Source organism: Gadus chalcogrammus, chromosome 15, assembly GCF_026213295.1.
Source record: "Gadus chalcogrammus isolate NIFS_2021 chromosome 15, NIFS_Gcha_1.0, whole genome shotgun sequence".
Classification (NCBI taxonomy): Eukaryota; Metazoa; Chordata; class Actinopteri; order Gadiformes; family Gadidae; genus Gadus; species Gadus chalcogrammus.
Genome location: NC_079426.1, coordinates 3,128,183 through 3,154,499, shown reverse-complemented (window position 1 = coordinate 3,154,499; position 26,317 = coordinate 3,128,183). Strand labels below are relative to the sequence as shown.

At 43.5% G+C, this 26,317-nt stretch overlaps 1 protein-coding gene across 1 annotated transcript in view; it reads left to right on the top strand.

Annotated features, from left to right (window-relative positions):
• Positions 1 to 23,465, top strand: part of lmbrd1 (LMBR1 domain containing 1) — a 52,618-nt gene extending 29,153 nt beyond the window's left edge. Inside the window, exons 8-16 of the mRNA XM_056608804.1 lie at positions 1,939 to 2,064; positions 2,920 to 3,072; positions 5,342 to 5,406; positions 5,582 to 5,684; positions 8,465 to 8,569; positions 9,403 to 9,552; positions 9,729 to 9,801; positions 21,132 to 21,223; positions 21,787 to 23,465. Coding sequence (XP_056464779.1) covers positions 1,939 to 2,064; positions 2,920 to 3,072; positions 5,342 to 5,406; positions 5,582 to 5,684; positions 8,465 to 8,569; positions 9,403 to 9,552; positions 9,729 to 9,801; positions 21,132 to 21,223; positions 21,787 to 21,897 — 978 coding nt within the window. The 3' untranslated portion in view covers positions 21,898 to 23,465. The remainder of the gene's footprint in view (positions 1 to 1,938; positions 2,065 to 2,919; positions 3,073 to 5,341; positions 5,407 to 5,581; positions 5,685 to 8,464; positions 8,570 to 9,402; positions 9,553 to 9,728; positions 9,802 to 21,131; positions 21,224 to 21,786) is intronic.
• Positions 23,466 to 26,317: the final 2,852 nt, after the last annotated feature.

Here is a 26,317-nt window from a genome sequence, read left to right as displayed (position 1 = left end):
CATAACACACTTCACAGATATCACAGAATTAAACGCTTTGAAAACACATCTTTTGTGCGGTGTCGAGGGGCCCAATCTCAATTTGCAATTACCTGCTTAGCCATTCCTCAGTGACACAACACCATTTAAAATTAATCCATCCAGCCCCCTTCTGCCACCCTCACCCCCATCCAGCTGTACGGCCTCCTCTCTTTAATTAGTATTCAATGGGTTTTCATCACACGCCTAATAAGTAGTTATTATGTCTGGGCGACGTGCATCGGGTCTGGCCCGGTATAGCATGCGACACCTGTTCCAGGATTGCGTTTTCTCTCACGCATGGAAGAGGAGAAGGAAGTGCTTCTCTTGGGGGATCTGGGACAGGTTTTCCTTTTATGAGTGCGTTTGATATTCGGGACATGCCTCGGCCTTAAGAGCTCCATGATTCATTGCAGGAGTCGACATTGCGTGTAGCAGAGATCCACAGCAGCGACTAATAATAGTCTAGCCTGACTTAGTATCCCGCGTGGCTCGCCTAATGCAACACCTCACATCAGAAACGAGTCAAAGTTGGTTTAGGAGATAAAACACGGCACTCAATCCTTCCTCCCGAGTCTTTTAAAAGACAAATATGAACCGCGTCCCCCAACCGGTGCTATTGTTTAATTGCCTGAAAGGACCCTTTTGTGTTTTTATGAATCGTAACAGGGGCTCTGTTCCAACAAGCGAAAGGCAAGTATGCACCCAGAAAGTGCAGGACACCAGCCGGCCTACGACGTTTATTTTCATCCTGTATTGATTTATCTCTTTCCCGGTATCGGTGATGTCCCTCCTTTTTAATTAAAGTTCAAACAGCCAATACTGAGCCAGACGGCCGACTCTAACCCTCTGTGCCTTTTAGTCATATTTATGTCCTCGTCTCTCTTTCTGTCTGTCCGTCGCAGTCTGTCGCTTTCCCTCTGAACTGTCCCTTTCTGTCTCTATCACTCTTTCTATCTATCCATCTATCGATCGGTCTGCATCTTTTGACCTATATATCGCACTATCTATATCTATAAATCAACCTCTCTATATCTCTCGACCTATCTAATCATCTATTCATCGATCTGTCTATCTTTGGATCTATATCTCCCTATCGATATCCCTCAAGCTGTCTCTATTGATGATCTGTATTCGTCTATCCACCTATCTCTATGCTTATCGATCGATCCATCTCCCTATCTCCCTATCTATATCTCACAATAATTCTCTAAATCTGACGATCCATCCATCTATCTACCTCCATCCATCTCTATCTTGATCTATGTATGTTAATCTATCCGTCTTGAGCTTTCTCTCTGTCTCTCTGCCGTTCTCCTTCTTTCTCTATGTCTCAATGTCTCTTATCCAGTGATCTGCTCTAAATGGTAGTGCTGATGGCTCCTGATGACTGCTCTTTATTAATGTTCCTTTACATAGCAACCACTTCACACCTTATCCGTCGCTCCCATTACGTATTCATACATTTATGTTTTTCACAGCGTAGGGGGTATTGCTGTCACACGGGGGCACTGTTAAGCTGTGAATTAACAGCAGGGTCATAGTGGCTAATGTCATCACCAAACGCTTGCTACGCATTTAACAATAAATTATATTAGATTTGCAAATTCATGTAAAAAAATTAATATATATTTTTTTTACAGACCAATGACTTTTAAATATGGCCTGCTGGGTGAGGGCTCGTTAGGAGTCTGTGTGTAGACGTTTCCCTTCATTAAACCGTTGCTCTGCGTTACGCCTTACGTGCAGTGGGCCTGTCATCAAGCAGGGGGGTGGATGCACGTGTAATCAAACGTATGTTTCATCTCAACACAGAGACAATAACATGGGGACTTAATAGAGGTCTCTCTCTCTCTCTCTCTCTCTCTCTCTCTCTCTCTCTCTCTCTCTCTCTCTCTCTCTCTCTCTCTCTCTCTCTAGGCCTACGGTATGTCTGTGCTGCCTCTGAATCTGATCAAGGGAACCAGGAGTGTGGCCTACGAACTCCTCGAGAACACAGACGAGATCGAAGACGTCGAGCAGCAGATTGAGAAACTCAAAGCCAAGGTTTGTTGTTTTTTTTACTGAAAATCCTAAAAAGCACATCACAAGAGTTAACATATGCCCCCTATGAGTAGATTATAACCGGGTTGCATCGACCATGGCCACAAATTCCACAAAAAGACAGGAACAGCCACCTACACTCATTCAGCTCAGCGCATCTCCTTAATGATCGTCTTACAGCATATGGATCCATGGCTCCACTTAGCCATCAAGGACGAGAGCAAAAACATGAATAAATGGGGTATAATTATAGTAATCCATTAGTTGCCAGTGGCAACTTCTCAAGCGCTAGTGCTGTGAAATCTCACCTAGTCCCTAAATCAGCAAATGGACGAGGTGAAACCAGGTAACGCAAGACTTTGTGTCTCTCTTTCCTAACAAAGAGGGAAATTGTAGGTTGGTTTCATCACTACACACCGACATAGTCCAGTGTACACAAATTAGACAATTCCTTAGGCATTGAAGCTATTACACCATATGATCCTGTACTAAGCGATGATAAGTGATGCTAGTGCCTGTTACGAAAGAACCATCATTTAAATATCTGTGTATGTATTGTATTCATTGGATACATAATAACCTACAAAGGACAAATGTGACGTGAAGATTGTGAACAGCAGCCTTCTGTAGCATTCACTCGAGTTGTTCTACATTGTAAAGAACTGCGTACTTGATATCAGCAACAACAACCGCCACACACAATTTGTCTTTGAAACATCCTACTCGTACTTTCTACACGTCCACCCTTGAAACGGATGAAAAGCACCCCTCATTGTGGTGCCGCCTCACGGAACATCCTATCCACAATGATCTATTAAAACCCCTTTCTAACCATGGTATGTTTTCACCCGTGGCCAGTGTAAGGACGGACGGCCCCTCTCGTCCAGGGACAGACGGAGCCTGCAGACACTCGAGGGCAAACTGCAGGTTCTCCAGAGGCGGGGCCGCCATCTGGAGATAGCCGAGAGAAACTGCTGTACCAAAGTGGGGAGTGCGCTCAGACCTTTTAAGGTGAGCCTGGACTAAGGAATAAGTACCTCCGCCACACGCCTCTATACTTAGACCTGGTTCTCGGTTCCTTTGCCTTTTCTTCTCACATCAGCCGTTTCTGGTCCACAGCGGGTGGCAGTGGTTAAGTATCCCGCTGGTGTTTTTGGAACAGCTTGATACCTTTTGCAGAACGTTTTGAATGTACATGTTAATAATTGAGCTTTTTTTTTTTTACGTGATTTGGGCATTATGGATTCACCTTGTGCACTTCTAATATGCTAAAATAGTAGGTGATGGACCGCAGAAGTGGTTAAAGGACTGAGTGGTTTAGAAAGCTTTAGAGTGGATGCATATTCACCTTTTACTTGTTTTAAACCTACTTTTAACTGATCGCATTTATTTTTTAACTTAATTTTATCAATTTTTTTAAGACAGATCATATATAAGTGATGCAGTATTTTACCTGATTTTCTTTAACAAACCCAAGGCCATCCCATTTCAGATCTTAACCCCCCCCTCCCCGACCCTGGAAGACCAAATATACATGCCCCACACGCAATGTAAATGGCTCAAGGAGAAACCAAACAAAATAATAAAAACTATATGTATAAGAAATTTAAAATATATATAATTGAAATAAAATACTGTTAATAATTCCAATGCCAGCATAAAATAGAAACGTTGACGGCCTTCAAAATTTGGGTTAGATATTATTCAATATTATATACTTTATGTGTTCAGGTGCATGGGCTTTCAAACTGGGCGTGATCTTTCTCGCAGGCAGCTGCCCATTTGTCAAATAGGGGTTGCCATGTTTTCAGGAAGATGATTCCTCTGTGGTAGACTTATAGCACAGTCTATCCATGTGGAGCAACTTCCCCAGGCTCTAAGCCACTGCTGGAATCGTGGGCGCCGACTTCCACAGTGGTAAGAAGAGACGTCTGGCCAACAGTGTACGGGGGGAGGGAGATGGCTTGCCCTTCATATTTATTAAGGGAAGGATTAACCACCACTGATCCAAAAATACCAAGTAATGGGCCTGGATCAGTCGTTTTATTCAACGCCTTTTGATATGTCAACATATGAGTGCAAGAAGAATTTAGCTTTGGGCAAGACCCGAACGGGTGGGTGAGAGTTCCATACTCTTGTCACACATGGGGGAGACATGGCGTGAAGCCTGGACTTTGAATAATGGAGGCTGTGAACTACCTTGAATTGTACTAAGCAGTGTCTGGCATTTCTAGAGCGATGGTGTGTTCTATCAAGAATTGCCTCCCAGGCATCTTCAGAGATTTCTGTGTTGAGTTCCTGTTCCCCGTCAGTTTTGTTGAACGTCCGAGATTACTGCGCTGGCCTGTAGAGTATCATGCAGAAACGAGACGGATCCCTTTATGCCAGGTGCATGACGAAGGATGCCGTCTAGTGTGGGGCTTATGTTCGACACGTGGAATATGAATCGCTTCCTAACTGAAAGTACCTATAGAAATGTGCTGTGGGTAGATCAAAGGTCAGTTTCCGTTGTTGGAAAGAAGCATGGAAGTGGTTGTGAAGAGTGAGAAGTGAAGAGTACTTGGTGGTTTATATGGGTTAGAATCTTTGTATTGACTGGGTTATAAAGTAGTGCAGTAAGTAACTGATGGCTTTTAACTAACTATCTAGTATAACAGAGATAGACTTTTAAGCACACATCTACATGGACATTACCATTTGTGATGTCACTAAGTCATAGGGAAAGGGAGATTTCGAAACTGCTTTCAATGGCTATTCCCACTCCAAATGGTGGTAAAGTTGGTGCCCTTTAATGCTGTTTTAAATCCATCTAAACTATTTAAACTCCGGTACTTGTTCTTTGACCAAACTTGCCAGAGCATCCCTGAAACTAAAAGTGTGCCCACTGCAGACGCACAGGGGATTCTAATAGGAACCAGAATTCTGAAAAAGTAAGGAACAACTCGGTGAAAGGACGACAGGTTTTGAAGGCCATTTGAATGAGAGCAGATGTAAAGGCATGCTTGCCTTCCTCCCTGTCACCTAATTTGCTCTGTCTGAACTGTGCCTTTGCTTCCTACTGTCACCCTGAGCAGTGGCGCCAGACTGCACTGTGCCAAGCCAAATGGTCTCGCCTTAACAACATGTCCCAAATATGAGTTATGCAGGTCCACTTTAGAAGCCCGCTGTCCTATTATGGAGTGAACTCAGAGAGCAAGGAATTGTCCCTTCTATTTATTGATATTCCTCATTTCACCCAGTGTTTCTTTGTGCTTATTTTCTCCTTGTTCTCCTGCTGCAGATAATGTTGGGTGTTTTCTTCATCATCGTCGCTCTGGTGTTCATCGTCTCGTTGTTTATTTCCAAGTAAGTGGAGCACGGTACAAGTTACAGTACGCTGGTTGAATCCAAAACGAGTCAAATCTAATTCACCTCAACATGCAGTGTCTTCTCATTGAAACTGACATTCTTTCTCTGTGTGTGTGTGTGTGTGTGTGTGTGTGCGTGTGCGCGCGTGTGTCCGTGCGCGTGTGTGTGTCAGTTTGGACAAAGCGATGCACTCCGCTGGCATCAGCTCTGGATTCATCATCTTTGGCACCAATCTCACCAATCCCCTGAATGAGCTGCTTCTGGTTCTCCAGCCCGTGAGTAAACATCCTCCGCTCTGACCTTCAGGACCCAGTGACATCCACCTGCCTCCCGCCTGTCATGCCTCCGCCATCTGCAATCCAAACAAACAGGATATTAAGGCGTGATCACCCGATCGGGCAGGGAAGAAGTTTGTTGAATTTTATTTGCCATAGCAACGCGGCACTTTGATGCCCCAAGGCCGGCATTGGTATTATGTGTGGCTCGAATGATACGCACGCCCACACAGACCTTTATGTCACCGTCACAAAACCCTGTCAGTTTCTTTTGTTGACGCAGTGAGCTGTCAACGTACAACGCAATTCCCCTTTCATGCTATCTTGGAATTTTACCTTGGTAGGCCAGCACTGCGCTCACGTTACACATCTATGTATCACATTTTCGAAAAAATAAATGCTTTGGATTTTATGTTGACAAATGACACATTTGTCAACAATTTCAATTTCTATTTTAATATATGGTCGCTTTTTTGTTACCAAATCCAAGTGGATGGGCCTTACATTCCCACCAAACCTAACACTTGTTGTGACTTCCACATTGGCATATGAATCCTGACCTTTCACTAATTAAATGCCAAATGATACAATGGAATACTTAAGTCTTTAAGTAGATTGTGACCTCTGTGTGCTGTCGTTTTAGCTCTATTCTTATTTATACAACAAACGGTGGGCAGCCGAAACCCGATGAATAAGCGTCATCCTTTTAATTGACTTGTCAGAGTAGTTAAAGTTGTAGGTATGACTTAATCATGACGGTGAACCATTTGTTATTCAGCTGCCAGAGGGCATATTTTAACCTTGCAGTATACTACTGGGGTAACAATGTTTAATACCCACTTCAAATCAACACCGAAATGGCGTTCTAATGTTTAAAATAACGGGTGAATTCCCGACACTATAGGGTACCATAAATCATTGATGTGTAGTGTAGGGGACGGATATAATCATCTTCATCCTATAATGCATATATTTATTTGCATCATCAACATCATGAATATGGTACTTGCACTCGTCTACATACTGCTATTAATCCGAAGAAGCACTTAGTTTCCACGTTTAGAACTGCAGCATTCGCCACTACTACAATTACCAATAAATAGTAAAACAGTGACTGTTATCGATCGATTTAACGCCAGTGCTTTTGAGTCGCCCTGCAGTCGTGGTCTAGGTCACAGTCGCATGTCTAGGAGCTGAACATAACAACTACTGTTGAAGCCTTCATTCCACACAAGCATACAGACAGTGGAATGACTGACAGAATGAACAATTTGGGCACTCTTCAGGCTGGATAGTGGAATTGATTACATGTCTGAGGCCAATATTTAGAAATATGAACCTCAGCCATTAGTGTGCTCATCGACGATATATTCTCATTGTAGATATAGATTTATTTAACGGTGCGATGTGTGTAGTATAGTTTCATCCAGAGGCACTGACCTGGTAGAAATAAATTATAATATGCCTAAGTATATTTTAATTTTTGTGTAATCCCATCACAATATAAATTGCTATGATTTTGTTGCCTTAAAATAGGATTTTTTTGTCCAGAATATAGCCCGGAATGAAAAGGACGCGTTTAGATAGAATTTTTTTTATCATTAACACTTTTTTACTTGTAGGCCATGACCGATAGTGTTACAGACTAAATAACAAAAATACTAGTTATAAATATTTTAAGGAACCTCAACGCATGATTACTTGATGCTGTCGTAGACAATGACATTTACAATTTAAGGGATTTTGTTGACGCTTTTATCCAAAGCGACTTACAACCATTCATTCACACATTCACACACCCAGAGCAGAGTAAACCATGCTGGGCGACAGCCAGCTTGTCGACAGCAGTCAGGGTGAGGGGTCTTGCTCAGACATACCTCGACACAACTTGAAGCCTTGCAGCTGTATCTCAGGAGGTAGTCAACTGAGATACAGCTTCTCTACTTCTTGAATAACATAATTTAAGAAGTACCTACTGGCACCTTACAGGCCAGTACAGGACACCGTAGCTTCTGCTAAGTCATTGGAAGGGGAGAGGTGAGTGGTTGTTTTCAGTTGGTTGTGATCTGTAACTACACCACTAGATGGCGCTTATCCTACATACTGTAGCTTTAACAGGCTTACTTTGTTTAAAAAAGAAATGCATTCAGTATATTATGGAGTTGTAGGCCTAATATACTGAGGTATCAGATGGTTTGGATGAAGGAGCCTAATCCCCTTGTATCTACCTTCTGCTAGTAAACAACTTAATTATTTAAGTGATATCTAACTAGCAACTACGATTAGCAACCATCGTACTTTTTAGAGCTAGGTTGACAGGGTCCATAGTCCTCTGTGGCCTATCCATCTAGTTCGTCAATTATAAATCAAGGCATTTGATGGGCTATCTCTGGACATTTGTTTGTAAGACTCCCAACACCAAGAAGATGCTGACTTGTATGTAACCTCGGACCACAACACTGATCTCCTCTCTGGACTAATTGACCTGGACAGATTGTGCGCTGTGGTCTTAATAATTGTACACACACACACACACACACACACACACACACACACACACACACACACACACACACACACACACACACACACACACACACACACACACACACACACACACACACACACCAGAAAGAGGTGTAGAAAGTCGGCGGGTTCGCCGTTATCTTCATGGGTTCGCCTGCCCCCCAGGATGTAATTATAACCTTGTATCTGATGACTAAGCCTCGGAGAGAGTCGGAGCTCAACCTTCTCCTTTGCCCCCCCCCCCCCCCCCTCAGGTTTTCCCTCTGGACTACATCCTGATCACCGTCATCACTGTCTACTTTGTGCTCACCTCGATGGCGGGCATCCGCAATATGGGCATCTGGTTCTTCTGGATACGGGTACGAAGTGACGGCACACACCAAGCACATAGCTATTAGGATTGGTTTTTTTTTGTATTATAATTTTGTGAAGGCTCGTTGGCCGGCCAGGGTGTTTCGACTTTCATCGAAAAGGGACTGGGTTCGATCTCCAAAGTTTGCAACCTACATAGCAGCCTACCTACCTACCCACCTACCTAACCTCTACCTGCTACTTAATGACATTTTTCTGAAGTCAATCTGGATCCTAGAAGTTGAAAGTAAATATAGTCAATGAGCACAATTAATCAATTATTACATAGTCATAAAGGCAATTTTTAGCTTTCTAGGAGTCGCCTTTCAGTTTAGTTTTTCTTTCCATTATTTCATCTACCTCTTTTTCTTCTTTACTACTTTTTCGTCGTCGTCGTCGTCGTCGTCGTCGTCGTCGTCGTCGTCGTCGTCGTCGTCGTCGTCGTCGTCGTCTTCTTCTTCTTCTTCTTCTTCTTCTTCTTCTTCTTCTTCTTCTTCTTCTTCATCTTCATCTGCGTCTTCTTCTGATTCTTCTTCTTCTACTTCTTCTTCTTCTTCTCCTCCTCTATCTTCCTCTTCTTCCTCCTCTTCTCCTCCTCTATCTTCTTCTCTCTCTTTTTCTTCTTCTTCTTCTTCTTCTCCATCTTCCCTCTTTTTCTTCTTCTTTTACTTCTCCATCTTCCCTCTCTTTTTCTACTTCTTCTTCTTCTCCATCTTCCCTCTCTTTCTTTCTTCTTCTTCTTCTTCTTCTTCTTCTTCTTCTTCTTCTTCTTCTTCTTCTTCTTCTTCTTCTTCTTCATCTTCTCCATCTTCCCTCTCTTTTTCTTCTTCTCCTTCTCCAGCTGTACAAGATCCGGCCCAAGAAGACGCGTCCCCAGGCGCTGCTCTTCCTGTGCATGATCCTGCTGCTGATCGTCCTCCACACCAGCTACGTGATCTACAGCCTGGCCCCGCAGTACGTCATGTACGGCAGTCAGAAGTACCTGGCCGAGGTACGACCACCACTGGAACCGCCCTGATTAATGCTCTGTTTACGTTCACCCTGAGGGGAAGTGTCTGGAAGACTCACTTTCTCTGGTTTGCTGAATCACTCAATTGGTGGTCAATCGAATGTGTTAAGAGCGGTGTTGCATTAAAAGCGTGCGTGTCTGCGGTGTGTTTGGAACAGAGCCATACGCCCCAACAAGGAGAGACCACGGGGAACTTTACCACCAGGGTCTGTGATGCTGACGCCCCCCAAGGTAAGGTTGTCTCCTCCCAAGTAAGACATGCTTGCACACGTTATCGCTGAGAATCCCCCCCACAACCAGAGAAATTATTAAAGGGTGAAAATGGTGGGCTCGTCCCGTTCGTGTCCGTGGAAGAACTCACACTGTGAGTTTGTTTCAGTCATTTATATGATCATTTAATATTTAACAGTTGAATTAATACCAAGGGTAAATATTTACTAATGCATTCGGCTGCCTCTTGCTACCCCATCGGCAACAAACATTATGCTTAATAAACCATGAAGACACAAATGTCCATGCATCGCGCCTATTCCATTCATCAGAAAGTAAATGACGCAAGTCCTGCAAAGGCTCATCTTGGAAATTACTTATTAGTTAGAAATGCTTACGCAATCGCATCATTTGTGTGCGTCATTCCCTGGCATAAAGTTGACGTGTTATATATATAACATATCTAACCCTGTCTCTGTCATGTGGTTATGTTCAGAGATGAGTGAGCCACATAACAAACGGGCTTTTGAAATATATAAAAGAATGGAAAGACTTGAATCGGCATCAAAAGCTGGCGTTTCTTTCTAAACAAATTCACAGCCTTGCTCCTGCATCGACTTCTTTTACTATTTGTTCCTTTGGCAGACACTTTTATCTGACGCAACTGGAGGGGTTAGGGCATTGTGCTCAAGGAGGCGCGTAGGTATTCTGTGGGCCATGGGCATCAAACCCGGAGCCTTTCAGCAGGGAATGGAGCACCCTCACCTCGACACTATTCGCCCTCACCCTCAAGGTGGATGCTTTGCAGTATTTGCGCCTTTTGTGATAACGACAGTTATTTGCTTCTATAGCTGGGACTCTGAGCGGAGCCTTGCGCTATGGAGCGCATTTTTTGTCACCAAACAGGGGAGAGAGATCATACAGTCAGTGGGGAGGATCACATTAGATCAGGCCGCTCGCTGGTGGCTCAGTGCCGCGTGAGGATAGGACGCCATGGCATACTGAGCCTTTCTGAAAGCAAAAGGCTCTGTAAAGGTGGGACCTTGTTGATTAGCGCGGTCTTTACCAGTCTCTCTGTCTCTCTGTCTCTGTCTTTCTCCCTCTGATTCTCTCTCCCTCTTTGTCCCTGTCTCTCTCTCTGTCTCTCTCTCTCTCTCTCGCTCTCTCTCTCTCTCTCTGTCTCTGTCTCTGTCTCTCTCTCTGTCTGTCTGTCTGTCTGTCTGTCTGTCTGTCTGTCTGTCTGTCTCTGTCTCAGTCTGTCTGTCTTTGTCTCTCTCTCTGTCTGTCTGTCTGTCTGTCTGTCTGTCTGTCTGTCTGTCTGTCTGTCTGTCTGTCTGTCTGTCTGTCTTTGTCTCTCTCTCTCTCTCTCTCTCTCTCTGTCCTTCTCTCTCTCTCTCTGTCCTTCTCTCTCTCTCTCTCTCTGTCCTTCTCTCTCTCTCTCTCTCTGTCCTTCTCTCTCTCTCTCTCTGTCCTTCTCTCTCTCTCTCTCTCTCTCTCTCTCTCTCTCTCTCTCTCTCTCTCTCTCTCTCTGTCCTTCTCTCTGTCTCTCTGTCCTTCTCTCTCTCTCTCTCTCTCTGTCCATCTCTGTGTCTCTCTCCCTATCAATCTGCCTCTATCCCTTCCTCTCTCTCGATCTCTACCCCATATCCATTTTGGTGTCAATATAAAAATAAATAATATCGTTTTCATAATAATCTTCTTTTTTTTTCCATGGACATTCTTGCCAGCTGTTTCATTATTAAATAATTAGGCAAATCATTGATCATTAGGGAACAAGGCGGCCCGATTCCTTAAGAAAGGTAGTCTGAATCCGGCTATTTTAACACAGTTCTGAAGACGGTTATTATACAGAAGCTATTAGACACTTGTTGCCGGATCACAAAGGCTCATGGAACTGGGTCATTGAGGATGGTAATTGCAGACGGTATTTAAACGAAGCGAAGCTCCTAGAGGTCAACAAGCGTCACACTTTCTTCTGTGTCCTCATGTGAATGTTGGAGAGAATCCATGTTATTTTTCCTGCCTTGTAATATTAAATACAGCTGTATCTATCACAAGCTCTGAATCTCCCTATTGAAAGTAACGTTTAATGCTACAGCTGCACTTTGACTCTAATCAACTAGAAAAGTGCAGCAAAGAATGGATATTTTTAGGTCGATAAATAATACAACTTATACTATAATGCTGCATGTTACAACACCTGCTCTGAAGCCAGATAACATCACTGTGAGGTTAAAAACCACACAGTGGATTCTTTCTTCACTAATCTTTTTTGTACTTTTTATTATATCGACGTGGTTCCATTTAGATAACACAAAATAAATGCTTTTCCTTTTGGTCTCGTGGAAATGCCATCTTGGGGTCAGGGTGTAAACCTCCAACTGGCGGACGTTGAATTAGATAATTACGAGATTGAACGAGGACCGGTGCTCTAATGTGGGTTCTAAAGTGGGTTCAAGAGTCGAGCATTGCAACAAATAACGGTTTTGCCATTAGCAAGGGAGTAGAGGTGCTTACTTCTCTGTGTGCGCTGAAGATGCTCACCCTTTTATAAGTGATTTTCGTCTTGTCTCGTACACGATGGCGTAATGAGTCATTAACATGCTTTGGCCAAGTAAGTCGTTTTTAGAAGCGATAGAGTTGGAGTGTAAAAACAAAAGACGTTCATAGATTAGTTTTGAATATTGGTGTCATTTATTTAGTAATGTTGATGTTGATGGACCGGTCTTAGTCTTATTCTCTGACACTTTTAATATAATGACCCGCATTGGGGCCGTTGCATAGACATCATCACTCGTTATACTGTCATACACAACGACGGTACAAACTTTAAAAACAAGGGTTGAAAGGTTGTGTGTTGTGGGCCGTAACCATGGTGATAACACATTCCCCCCTCATTCCTCGAACAATCATGCCAAAACACATTTTTCTAAGTCTTATTCTCTCCAAACCCAGGGAAATGGGGGTTCACTTACACTTTCATACCATGCTGAGACAGTTTTTCCGTCTGCTGTTTTTAGTCCTATTTCTCTGAAAAAGGAGCCGGCTTTGCCGACCCCTTTATATTCCTAGAACTGCTCTCAGGGTAATTTAGACCATCAAAAGGTATGTTTTTTTCCCGATAATGGCTTGATGAGTGTTTTTTACTGGTGGTGCTCTGTGGTACTGCATGTGGTTCCTTTATTCTTGCAATGGACAAAAATCATAACAGACAAAAAAATGTAGATAATTGAAAATGCATATATTATAAATAATTTACCGTAAATAAAGCATTATAGCTTGTTATTATTACAAAAATAGTGCCGCTTTGTGTTTTCCACCCTTTCGTGGTTCACCGTTTTCCATTGTAATGTGTTCCATTGATGTTTTGTGTTAATTTGCGTTTGCATAATGAACACAGCTGGGAAGCATCGGCGGCTCAGCCTCTCCTTCCCAGCGTCTCCCAGTGGCTATGGTCCCCTTGTAGTATGAACCGCGTATAACGGGGGCGCTGGCGCTCTTTGCTCAGCCACTGTGAGTGTTTACTTATCCTTTACCGTTTACATACGAGGTGCGCGAAAGATCTCGACGACAACGACAACGTCGTGGTACAACCGACCTCAAAGGACGGAACACACTGATCTAGATGTCTGGCGATAGGGAAGGAAGAAAAACAAGAAAAACAATGGTGTGTGTTACCATGGCTGCCACACAGCCTGCACTGTCTCTAAGCCTCTCCATGCTTGTCCTGTTCAAACCTGTCTTGATAACACAACACCAGGCAGTTTAAAAACTCAAATCTCAACCCTCACATAGAGAAGGGCAGCGTCCCTAGAAGAACAGGCGGGATCCATAGATATGATATGATGTGAAAACTTTACTTCAGACTCCAGGTCCACAAATAGCACAAGACAAATACAATACAAATATACAATAAAAAACTGTTTATATACAAACATGTCCGCCAGTGCATCCTCAGGCTTGAGGTATAGCGAGCACAGCTCAGAGTGGGCTTTACCACAATGGTGCCATTCCGAGATTCATCCAATCATAGACAGTCAGGGGGCGATCGGTGGGGACCGATTGGTCAGTGCGTCACCGAGGTGCGTCTGCGCTCGCGTCTTGGTGAGCAGGTGCTCTGTGCCAAGCTCCCCATTATCTGTGCGGAGGTCATTATCCATCCATTAGTCACTTACTCAACATAATGGAGATGAATCCGCTGGAATGCGTTGCCATGGTCCCTCCTCCCCAAACACACACATATGCACACACACACACACACACACACACACACACACACACACACACACACACACACACACACACACACACACACACACACACGCGCCAAATTACTTTTAAGTTGTCTGTTGCCAGGGACTGCAGAGACAAGGTGTACGGAAAAGGTTTTCTGATGAAGAAACATGTAGATAGTTTGAGACCGACTGCTCTATGCTTTCCCCTTTGAGGAGCAACAGGTAGTTCTGTACGGTAGGCGGTGTGTGCCCCTTCTCATGAGATTCTTTCGGTAATTTGTTAATAAATCTACACACACAGCCGTCCAGCCGTCCATTGAGTGCCTGTTATACAACTTGTGAAAGCCAACGGTGTGTGGCCGATGGCGTCTGACGCGTGGTTTAGTGTGTTTGGTTTAGTAGGTCACATTGTTATAATCCGCCAGCACGCATTTAAAGGATTTTAATAGTTTAGTTTGTTTGGCCTTCACATTGCTGCTGATTTGTATGGATTTCTTCAAGCAAACGCAAATCAAAAGCGAGTTGGCCCACTCGTTTCCCTCGCAGCAAAAACATATATAAAGACACACACACACACACACACACACACACACACACACACACACACACACACACACACACACACACACACACACACACACACACACACACACACACACACACAAAATTATTATTTCTTATTAATAATTATTAATTATTATGCCTCTTTTGCAGAGGCATGACTTCTTTAGTTTTGGTTCTGTATTAAATTAAATGTTTGACTTTCCTCCCTGTGTCAACAGACTCACTGGTCGGACTTTACTTACTCGTGTAGTGTTGTAAACATAAAGCCTTGTTTTATACATGGGTGTGTGACACTATTTTGTCCTCTAATGTCGTGGCGGGAAAAAAATGTTGTAAATATGGGAATGTTTTGACACCACGGACTGCAGCCAGTCACCGTCAGTTCCCTAGCAACGGCCTCTTCTTTGAAATACATAGAGAGACGAGATAGTTGTGATTTCCTTGGCTGCCACTGAGGGGGGGAGAGAGACACAATTTACAACAGCAGACGGTATCAATACAAACTGGAATTAATTGTACTTTTCCCACCACGGGTGCAATGTTTGGACCGTTTTTCAATAAATCTCCTTTCTTCCGATGTTGATGGAAGCATCGTGTCGCCTGTAGTTTATCGTTGATTCAGAGAAGAGTGTTGTGATATGGTGTATCTGTAAGCCTGAGCACACTCACAGTTTCTGACGTTTTGACAGGTTGTAGCCAGGGGGCAGCTAGTGGATAGTCTTCTCCTCGTCGTCTTGAGAATGTCCTTATCAACAGGGAGATTTAGGCCTACGTTTTCCTCTCTTGTGGTATAATTATGCACAACATGGCAGTCGTATTTCTTATTGTGGCATATTCTCATCTTCAAATGCTCCAACCCACAGTCGGTGGATATTATTTTTGCGTTACAGTGGCTTCTGGCATCGTGCCATCTTTCCCCAGCTCCATAATACACCCACTCAAATTATTAGGCTTTTCATTTTTATGCTGCACCCGGCTGAAATCCCATTTTTTTTTTTTTTGTGAATAACAGAAATGCGTCTTATATACTCCTGGCTTGAAATAACCAATATTTTTTCTGCTTAACCGTGCAGCTTGTCACCGCATCCACAGAGTATAAGGTGATTATGTTGACAAAAGCAATTGGTCACTCAAACCTTGCAATGACATTCCGCCATTATAAAGCCTGTGTATTCGCAACAAATTAAATATTAAATAATGACAATCGCAGAGCTCCATTGAGGTCATTTTCTGTGACTAAAGGTAGCCCGTAAGTACACCCTCAAAATGTTTTGTGGGCTTACTCATGCGGGTCTCGTTGGGGCTCGAAGCAAATCGCATCCATCTCCAATCCAACAGCTTTGGACAGAAGGAAAATCAAAGCCTCCTGGCTGTGTTTTAGATCGAGAGGTATTGAAAAGGAGGGAGGGGGAAGAAGAGGATCTCCGGAGTGCTCTGATGAAAAGTTGTCCGTAAATGCGGCACGCTTCGAAAAAGGGCATCCTTCTTAGTCCAGCATCATAACCCAAGGTGAGATTACCTCCACACTCCTGAGCCGCCCTCCTCGCTGCGGTCGTGGCGGGGTGCGAGTGTGGGTTTCAAGGTGAAGCGGGTCACTGGTGTACATGGTAATATGTTTCGGCAGGCCACTGTTGCGAACCATCTGTGGGTCCCGTCCTGAGCCCTGTAATTCAGGGGAGCAGCTGGAGCGCTACAGATGGCTGAGGTGCCGGAGGAGGGATACGTCGGGATGCAGGGTAGGAGGGGGGGGTTGGAGAAGGCCGAGACGGGGGTTCCTTCTTTTAATGCCTTCTTTCAGAAGATGACCTTTTGGCTGGGCTTTAGAGCTCATCTGGTACCTTGCTTAATTAACCTTCTCACAAAGAACCCCTCCTTAACCCAGAGCCCCATTTTCCTCTCTTTCAACATCCAAACTACAAGAATCGGGGAAATGGAGTAAAACTGAAGATGAAAAAAAAACAAAAAACATAAACGTGTGTACTATTGAGTCCACCATAAGCCCTGTGTTGGTGGTTTTGGATGGGCTTAGTCTGCCTAGAGACCGGGACCAATAAGAGGGTCAATGTGGTCAGAGCGGAGAGCTGTGTGTGAAACAGTGTGATAGGAGCAACACAGCAGGGATAGTCCTAATACTCCAGATGGCTCCCTCACATCGCCAGACAAACCCAGGACATCCTCTCTCCTTCATGCCTCTCCTCACGTTTACGCACTGGGGTCGGCTTTATTTCAATCGCATCGGGTTCATCGTTCCAGTTACGCCTTGGTTAAAACCATTAGCATATAATACGTTGAATACACTGCAATGTATTCATACATATTCAGAAAAATCATTTTTTAACAAGCAATTCTGACCTTACCGACCAGCATAGCAACGGTGAGGTGACCTTACAACGAGAATGCACGCGTGGCGACGGCCACGGTGTATTTTTGGGGGCATATTCATGCAACGAATCCCAGGGAAAGTCAACATATGCCGGTGCCAGTTTGGAACGAAATATGTCCGCCGCGGTGCCAGCGTTGGCTGAGGCCAGTATCCCAAGGACAGGCCTTGGCAAGGGGAAGATAACACGCTGTACAGTCTTGGAGACGGTCTATTGGCCCTCAGTCCACAGCCATAGGGAGAGGGCTGAGCGTAGCCAAGACCTCAACCAGCTCCGGTGCCTTTTCGTGTGTTTACAGTGACACTTATGCATTGGCACACCGTTTCTGAGCCAACTTTTATAAAAGGCTTGTAGTAGAACAACAGGGGAAGGCACAACATCTCGCACTATGACGTGGAAGCTACTCGCGTCTAGCTGTTTGACTCGGTATCCTGGGCTAAAAATGGATGCATCCCCTTTTGAAACGGTTTGATACGCACACATAAAAGGGTTGAAGTAGTATGGGAAATCAATAAACGTATTTTAAGAGTGACCAGGACACACATGACTAGATCATTGAAATTAGTTTAGTTACAGCACACAAAAAGTAAAAAAAACATTCATTAACCAAGCCTTAGAACGTGACATTGTCGCTGCTCAGGTTCTACTTCCTGATCAAGGACTATCCCGCCAGGTCCGGCGCGCCAGTGACTAACGCCCCCACTTGAAGAACGTTTCTAAGGACGACTGTCTGGCAGTGCAGCGCTCGAATGGTAATCGTATTCAGGGACGAGGCACATTGCATCACGCCACGACACATTCAGTTTATGCAAATTCAAAAGATGTGTCTCTTCATTTGGAGACAAACATTAAGGAAGAAACATTAACAAGTGGCAACTATTCATCCGACAACATGATGAAATAGTTTGTTTTAATTTATCAAGGATTCTTTTTTTAAAGACACGATATCATGCACTGGTTTTGGGAACTCGAGTACTTCACAGTCAAGGCCCCAAGTGGATTTCTGTACTTAAACGCCAATGGTGGGTTGCTATCAGTCTTTCTTAGCTGATATGTGCAAACGTTACGCTGGTAGAACTCTGAAGAGAGACTGACTGCAGTATCGGAGGCGTACGATGTTGAGTTAATAAGTTATGGCTGTGTGACTGCATTCATTTGAGGAGTGAGATGGTATGTCATTAGCCTGGAAACCAGAAGAATCGTCGAGCTCATGTACAGTTGCCCTGGCTCCCTCTGGTTCCCCACGCGCTCAGACAGATTCTCCAGCAGACCTGTTCCAATCACGATCCTCTAATAGGGGGCGGGTTGAATTTGATGGAACAGAGGAGCGGCCTATGGGAGTGCCTTATAGGAATTCTTGTCGACAACCTAGGTGGCTGCCGCTGATGTGTCCCAGTGTTCCGTTGCTCTGATTGGTTGTAGGTCTGTCAAATTGCGTCGTTTTATTGCATCGGACATTCATCGCGCTGACAGATTGGACAAACTTTAAGCATAAGCAATGCAAATCATATAGTAAATATATATTTGACTAAAAAGATATAGTGAGTGTGGGAAAAAAAGCCCATCTGAATGACGTATTTATAGTATTGTCCATTCCTAACTACTCCGGGTGGGAATATACCTTCTCAAGCCAGTCTTTTATAAGCCTGGTCCCAATACTTGTTCTTTGATGGCGATGACGAGATGAAGAGCATGTGCAACCTTCATGTGTCGTTTACTAACACGTTGCTATGCCCTGTATGTAGGGCTAATACATCACAATGCATCATGGTATTCTTCATTGCCGACCCTCCGCCATATTGAGAGGGTCTCTTCTCCAGAGAGCTGCAGTACTGTAAAGTCGTTAACCAACATGCATATACCGTAAACTTGGCTTATGGCTTATGTTTTGCAATGTCTCACATGAAAAAAAACTGTGGCATTTTCACACACAATTATGATTATTCTGTTTGATTTTTAAATATTACGTCATATCATTTTACGATTAATCACTAAAAAATTGCCCAAAAAACATGACTACCAAAACAATAATTACCATTCATTGCGAGCTGATTGCACGATGTACAAGCGCTATGGGGAAGTAGAATTCTGAATGTTAAGAGGTGGGCGGGACTACGGGAGAGGTGAACCACAGTAGAAAATGCCGTTCGACTAAATTACTCCGGAGGAGGGTCATCTGATTGGCCTTAGTTGATTAGTAAATAATGGCACAGCTGAAACTAAATGGTTGCTGGAAATCAAGGCGCAATGGCACGGCACCACATGACAGCTAGTGCTCAGAAGGACTTGGTCACGTTGTAATACGTAACATGGCAACTAGCTCGTAGGTAAAAAATGACCTGGACATACCGGTGGTCAAAGCTGATCAATCGGGATTTCACTGATGTCATCCATTAATTGACATCCTATAACTGATATATTCTAGACATAAAACGCCCTCCCACAGACGTCGGACAGATCTCTGTTACTGAGTATACTGAAAGTATACCGGTTACTATCTGGGAGGGGATAAATCTCACACATTGCAACTTTAACTTTGATTCTGATAATAAAGATGTTATTTACATTTTGGCAGCATTGCACAGATTAGTTGTGAAGAACGGGCTGAGCTTATCATTGAAGGAAGGGATTCAAATGAACCATGAGAATACGAAGTACAACATATAGCTGGATTTACAAATGCCTGTAGTAGTGCATGTTCTCCATATATCAAACCCCTGGCGGCAAGGAGTTGATCCAGATGGATATTTAAATGTGCCACTATTTCTTTGTTCATCTCCAAATAGTCAACGGTATTTAGATATTTTAGCACTCGACTAATGCGCCGCCATCTCGCTTCCAAAACGGAGGTTAAGCTTTGAAAAATTAGATGATAATCTTTTGAGGAAAACCCCTCCCAGCTTCCCCATCTCCCTGCACTGGGTTTGCAGACAACAACAGTTTTGTAGCATTAGGTGTGTTTTCTGGGTTCGTCAGCCGCCTCCACCTCTTAGACTCGTTGCACAGCTGCAGTTGCCTGTGCCCTGCGACGCGTCGTTTCTTCCGATCCTCTGGGTGGCCGGGAGAGGGTACTCGTGCTAATTACACAACGCGGTGAATACCCATTGTGTGCTGTTGATAAAGGGAAAATGTATCTCGGAGATGCAAAAATGTAATTGGCTAATTATTTTTTCACGCGTGGAGGAATGTGTAAGAAGAAATGGCGCGACTGATTTCTAGACTGATGTCTAAAAAAGAAAAACAAAAAATGATCATTAAGTAAAAACTTATAAGGGTGTGATGGAGTGCCTGATTTTCTTGATGACAGTCCAACATTTGTTGCAGCCTTGGTGGAACCTCAATTAAACCCATCTGGAACGCTGTTAATAATCATTTGAATTACCGTGAGTGAATGATGTTTCCAAAGGCAAATTGCAACAGAGGATACAAATCAGCGTCACACTCACATCATAGACGCAGACTTTATGCTACCTTGGACTTTCTGCTCCCAGAGCTCGTCGAAGCAGACAGCATGTTTGGTAGATCAGCCGCACCTCTGCAAAGTGTCGTATACAAGAGTCCTTTCATCGTCAAACATCCAAATTGATTTCCCTAAAGAAATCTAAAGGTGTAGGGGGAAACTTATCTAGCTGAGTGCTCTTTAATTATCCAAGCTCCGAAGGGTGTTGAATAATCACTGACATCATAAACTCGGGCTTCCCATCTCGTTTTCCGACGTGGGCTTTCTTGTTCTGCAAGAGCGAGAAGGTGTGCCTTTACCCGATGCTTCGACAACAGCTTGTTTTGAAGCTGTTAAGCAAGGGGCCAAACTATCACACACATATCCATGCTGTAGGCTGCACATGGCTTTCATGTAGCTGTTGTTCCCATTTGACTGTGACTGCAGTTAGGTCTAATATTTCGCCATAGAAAACGATTCCATTGAGCGATACATCTACACATTATGTTACGTGTGTATGTGTGTGCGTGTGCGTGTGTGTGTGTGTGTGTGTGTGTGTGTCTGTGTTTACCTGTGTTCATCTATGGTTTTATAATAGCATTCTGTTCACAAAGCATAACCCAGCCTTGCTCTGTGCAACCTAAGTAGCGTATCGAACACCTTGTTCGACCTCTGAATGTAGCAGTATACCATCTTTACCGGCTGTGTGCTTTCTCCCCCTGTGTGTTCCAGACCAGTGTGTGGTGACGCGCTCCTATCTGTTCCTGCACAAGTTCTGGTTCTTCAGCACCATCTACTACTTTGGAAACTGGGTATTCATCGGGGTAAGTGATGCGAGTGCTGCGGTGTGTTGGAAGCCATGGCACGTGCACACTGACCTTAGGATCGATTGCTCCCTTTAGGATTGAGTGAGGGAGTGAAAGTCATTGAAAGTCATCGGTCTGAACCCGGTCCATACATGCTGTGAGCTGGTGCTGACACAAATCCGTTGCTTCGTCGATCTAGGTTAAATATGACAGGAGCAAGCTAATGCACAAACATTGGCTTTTTGTGTAAATAGTAAAGCTTGAGGAAAAACGCTTGTCGTGCTTTCCTCTGTTTGCCGAGGAGATTTCACTCCATAACTTTTGTCAGTTTGGTAGGCTTTGTAAGCCAATGGAGATGCATAGACTAAATATAGATTCAGAAGTATTCATGTGAATGACGTTAATTATGTGATGGTTTGTGAATCCCATGCCGGCGGCATAACCCGTGTGTGTGTGTGTGTGTGTGTGTGTGTGTGTGTGTGTGTGTGTGTGTGTGTGTGTGTGTGTGTGTGTGTGTGTGTGTGTGTGTGTGTGTGTGTGTGTGTGTGTGTGTGTGTGTGTGTGTGTGTGTCGGACCTCAGGTGTTCCTCGTTGGCCTGGTGGTCTCCTGCTGCAGAGGGAAGAAGTCTGTGATCGAGGGAGAGGTGGAGGCTGATGACTCAGACATGAGCGACGACGAATACGTGCATTAAAATGACCATTGTCTGTCTCTCGGCCTGTCTGCCTGCCTCCCTGTCTGTCGGTTTGTCTCTGTCTGTCTCCCTCTCTGTCTGTCTGTTTCTCTTTCTGTCTGTCTGCCTATCTGTTTGTCTCCCTCTCTTTCTGTCTGTCTCTCTTTCTGTCTGTCTGTCTCTCTGTCTGTCTCCCTGTCTGTCTGTCTGTCTGCCTCTCTGTTTGGCTCTGTCTCTCTGTCAGCCTATCTGTCCCTCTGTCCCCCTGCCGTCTTTCCGTCCGTCTGTCTGTCATGTTCTGTTGTCCTGGAGCGGCGGGTATTCCCGCCACGTCTCTCTAATCCGCGGCGTTCCGACCGGCTGTGGTCACACGCAGACCTCTGATACGCCGTTGAACTCCGGACTCAGATCAGTCAATGTTTCTGTTGTTGTTCTTTAGACGCCATCGCAGCAGCGTCTTGCCCACTTTAGCCCAGCGTTTTTAGGCGACATGTCCCCTGGGATCTTTATGCAAGGACTCCCATTGATTGCCGCGTCTCCCCCCGGCCCCGTATTCTAGATGGCTTTGAGATACTGGGAGCTGACAGCCATTGAATATATGACTCCATGTCACACGGATCCAAAACGCTGCGCAGCAGAGCCAGAGCTGTTACTGCGGCTGCTGAGTCACTGGTGAAAGACGAGTCACTGGCCAAAAGAGTGGGATCATATATAACTTATGATTATGGTACATTCTTTATTATTGTGCAATACTGCTATTCCATTATTTAAAAGAAATCCCACACACATTTTTGATAATACAGCTTTTTTGTTTTCGATTCGGTACGATGCTGGGGATAAAGATACCAGGATTGCAAACACGGCAGTATGATTAGTTTAATTTAAATTTGACACACTGAGCAATGATACACTGGACTCTAAAGGTTGCATACAGTTGGACAAGGGGACTGCTTATATTAAACTAGGAGGTATGCTAGTTTTCAAAATGATTTTTTTTTTTGTGTAAATAGCCTCTTTAAATGGTTGAAATGGTCTTCTGGACAGTATATACGTGTGTGAGCACGTTTGGGAGAATAATTTAGAATGAAAACAGTTGACACTGTTCAATTGTGTATTTATGAAAAAGAAATTGTATGAAATATGCTAATCAGTAATGCACATCCGACTGGATAAGCATATATCCAAGGTTGCTATTTCTGTCATTTAATAACGGTGAGAGTTGAAGATTCCTTTTTTCACACCTTTCCCTGGTAAGCAATATTAATTTTTAATATGATTTCCTTAGACTAAACCCTTTCTTGTTCATGATTGATCTCATGTAGAATTTTGGTTCTTTGTTTAAGATGAAATAATGTGTTATTTTAATGGAGAGTAACCTTTACATTGATTTGTATTCTATTTTATTGATGTTCTAGCAGTTTCAGGGTGTTTTTTATCAACCATGTTGAGCATAAGATGGCACTATTCCAGAGTGAAACATGTGGAAGTTATAATATATTTAAATTTATCCTCATTTGGAATTGTAAAATGTCCGCCCCAATAAAAAGAAAAGTTACTACCAACTTTATCAACACTTTTATTTACCATTGATTTTCCAATAAGTTACAAGTAATTGTTCATTATAATAACTAACTTAATAACTGACTTAACTGGACGTCCTGTTTCTACTGTAAAGGACACTCACCCTAACACAAACGCAACAGAAGCACTCGGGTGATCATTAATCCACCAGTTCATGAACTATTTGACCAATAATGAAATCCCATACTTGTGTTAGTCTGTATTGTGTTACTTAGGGTACAGTCCCCAGTAATCATCCTCAAGATAGACCAGCCTCTGAAACGTGAGAAGGTGAATCAATGGCAGTTAGCGGTGAGCCACAGTTCCCCCCCCCCCCCCCCCCACACACACACACACACACCCCCGCTAGCAGGTTAACCTCCACACACTGTGGGGGCCCTAGGGACCCATCGCAGTCGTCGTCCTCCACCCCCCAACCTAACTCCAATGACAAGCTTTTTGGCCGTGTCCACTTGTCAACATGTCCCAGTTCAGTTTCCCAACCACCGCCTTCCAGGGCTCACACCCAGACGGGGCCAGGAGTGATAACAAGAGACACTCTGGAGCTGGGTAACACAGCCATGTCCATGGAGGAACCAAACTACATTGACAGAAAAACGGTCATGACCTGACGTTACAAAAATATAAAGGGATCTTAGGGTTAGGCTTTACTTTAGTGTCCTGTAGCTGGGGTAGGAGCATAATTAATGTAACAGGATGTGCTTAATATGTAATGAAGTTATGGAACAGCATGTAACACACTGTGATTATGGAAAGGGGTAAGGGCATAGGGTAGGGTTAAAGTTAGGGTTAGGCTGTTCCATGATTTAATATCAAGTACATGCTGTACATGCTTATTACATAAGTACACTGGAACAAGGACACTTGTGTGTAAAATGTTAGTAATATATTGGAAAACGTAGTAAAAAGAGCAAAATAATATTATATACATAAATATTATTAATAATATTAAGAGTATATACATAAAAATAAGTTCAAATACAAAAAAAAAAAAAAAAAAAAGTTTGCTCCCTCCCAGTTAATAAATACGCAAGTTTCGTCTGAAACTTGGAATAATTCATATCTGAGTCGGGTCGTTCCCCCTCAAAGAGCCCAGCAAAACACATTAGGGGAGTGTCAGCAAGGTGTCACGCAGGGTAGGGGAATGTTCTTCAAACCCTCCAGTAATGTATAGGAGGACCACGCTCCATGTACATTCACCCCGCTGTTAACTTAGGAGGAACACAGGAAAACAAGCCCGCGGCACAGAGCCCGTGGTCGGAGCCTCGTTCCCTCCCTGACCCTCTGATTTCATACTTCACTGAAGTTAGGCAGGCGAAAAATTGAATTTGCCTTCAGTCGTCCCGTCGAGTCAGCCTTGTTCCAAAGTGAAGCAGATACAAGGAATCCATTGATACCGCTCAATTATATTAGACAAAGGTCAAGCATCTCTTTCACATTTGCATATCCGGAGATCATGATTGCTTTTTTGTTTAAACACTTATTCAGAAATACTTTGTGATTTTTCTAACTCAATGGATTCAGGGACAGTTGAAAGTGAGTCACCCGCGATTAGGCTGTTACCCTGCTGATGGCCGTCGGATGACTTATCTCGCGGTATCGTGACAGCGGTTAATAGGGAATTCACCACGTTCCATCAACTCTCGCGAGGCCTAGGAGCATACTAATTCCAAATGGAGGAGAATATTATCGGAACCAATCCGGGTTTGCCCATTAAAAAGAAACACAATTGATGTCTAGTGTTCATGGACGAAGAACTCATTCTCACTTCTGTAATGAGATGTCAAGAGTTTGTGTAATTTGCAAGATATTAAAAATACATTTTGTTGTCCCCCAGTGAGACGATTGCTGTTTCCATTTGGGCATTAGTAAGAAATCTTTATATACGAGAACTCATTCAATAGTATGACGCATGATGCCAAAAACAATAAATGAGTAGCTGGGATGCCTTTTAAACAAGTTTTACACGCTTGACCGACTCATAATTTGCCTTTAGATTCTGATGAAGATGTAGCTGAAAGCGTTAAAATGGAGTTTGTCTGTCAAAGGCTTTAGGCAATAGCTTGAATTTGGTATTCAGGCTATTCAATCATAAACTGTATGGAGCCAAACTTACCACAGCTTAAGTCTCAAATGGTCAATAACACTGTTCATAGGCCCAGAAATTAAGACAGAAGGGATTAAACCGTTTTTTAATGCATTTCTTTTTATTTAAAGGCCTGCTGGAAACATTTATTTGGTATGTTGAACATGCTGAATTACATTGTTAACTTTAAAGTGCTTGTAAGAGCCTAATGCGATTTTAATAAGACTATAAACTGCATTTCCGTACTCTATTTATGCCACCCTTGCGTGTATCATTGCACATTAAATATAATAAGCCCCGTTTGGTGAGCACCCATACTGTAATATCGACAGATTGTTGCTTTAAAGAGTGCTTACACCAGACAGTGTTTGTTTGGCTCTTTGCCACAGTATATATTTGCTGTTTGGTAGACTTCCTTAAAGGGTCCCTATTTATGGTGTGAGCTTCATTAGCCATTTCAAGCCGTTTGAAAATCTGCCTTTTCCTGTGCCTTAGTGACAACACCAGTGGGAGTTTCCACCTAGAAGTAAGATTTATTATATATGATGACTGTAGCCAACATTAGCTACAATCCACTGGAGATCCACTGGAGATAGATGTTGGTAGACGGATCTATCGAGCATACATCTAGGTGGACACGCCCACTTGTGATGTCACTAAGGCACGGTGAGGGCCAGTTATTTAAACGGCTGGGAAAGGCTAATCACACTCACAGCTGGGGGTAAAATAGGGGACTTTAACCAAAGCGGCTTACAGTAACATGAATGACTGCAT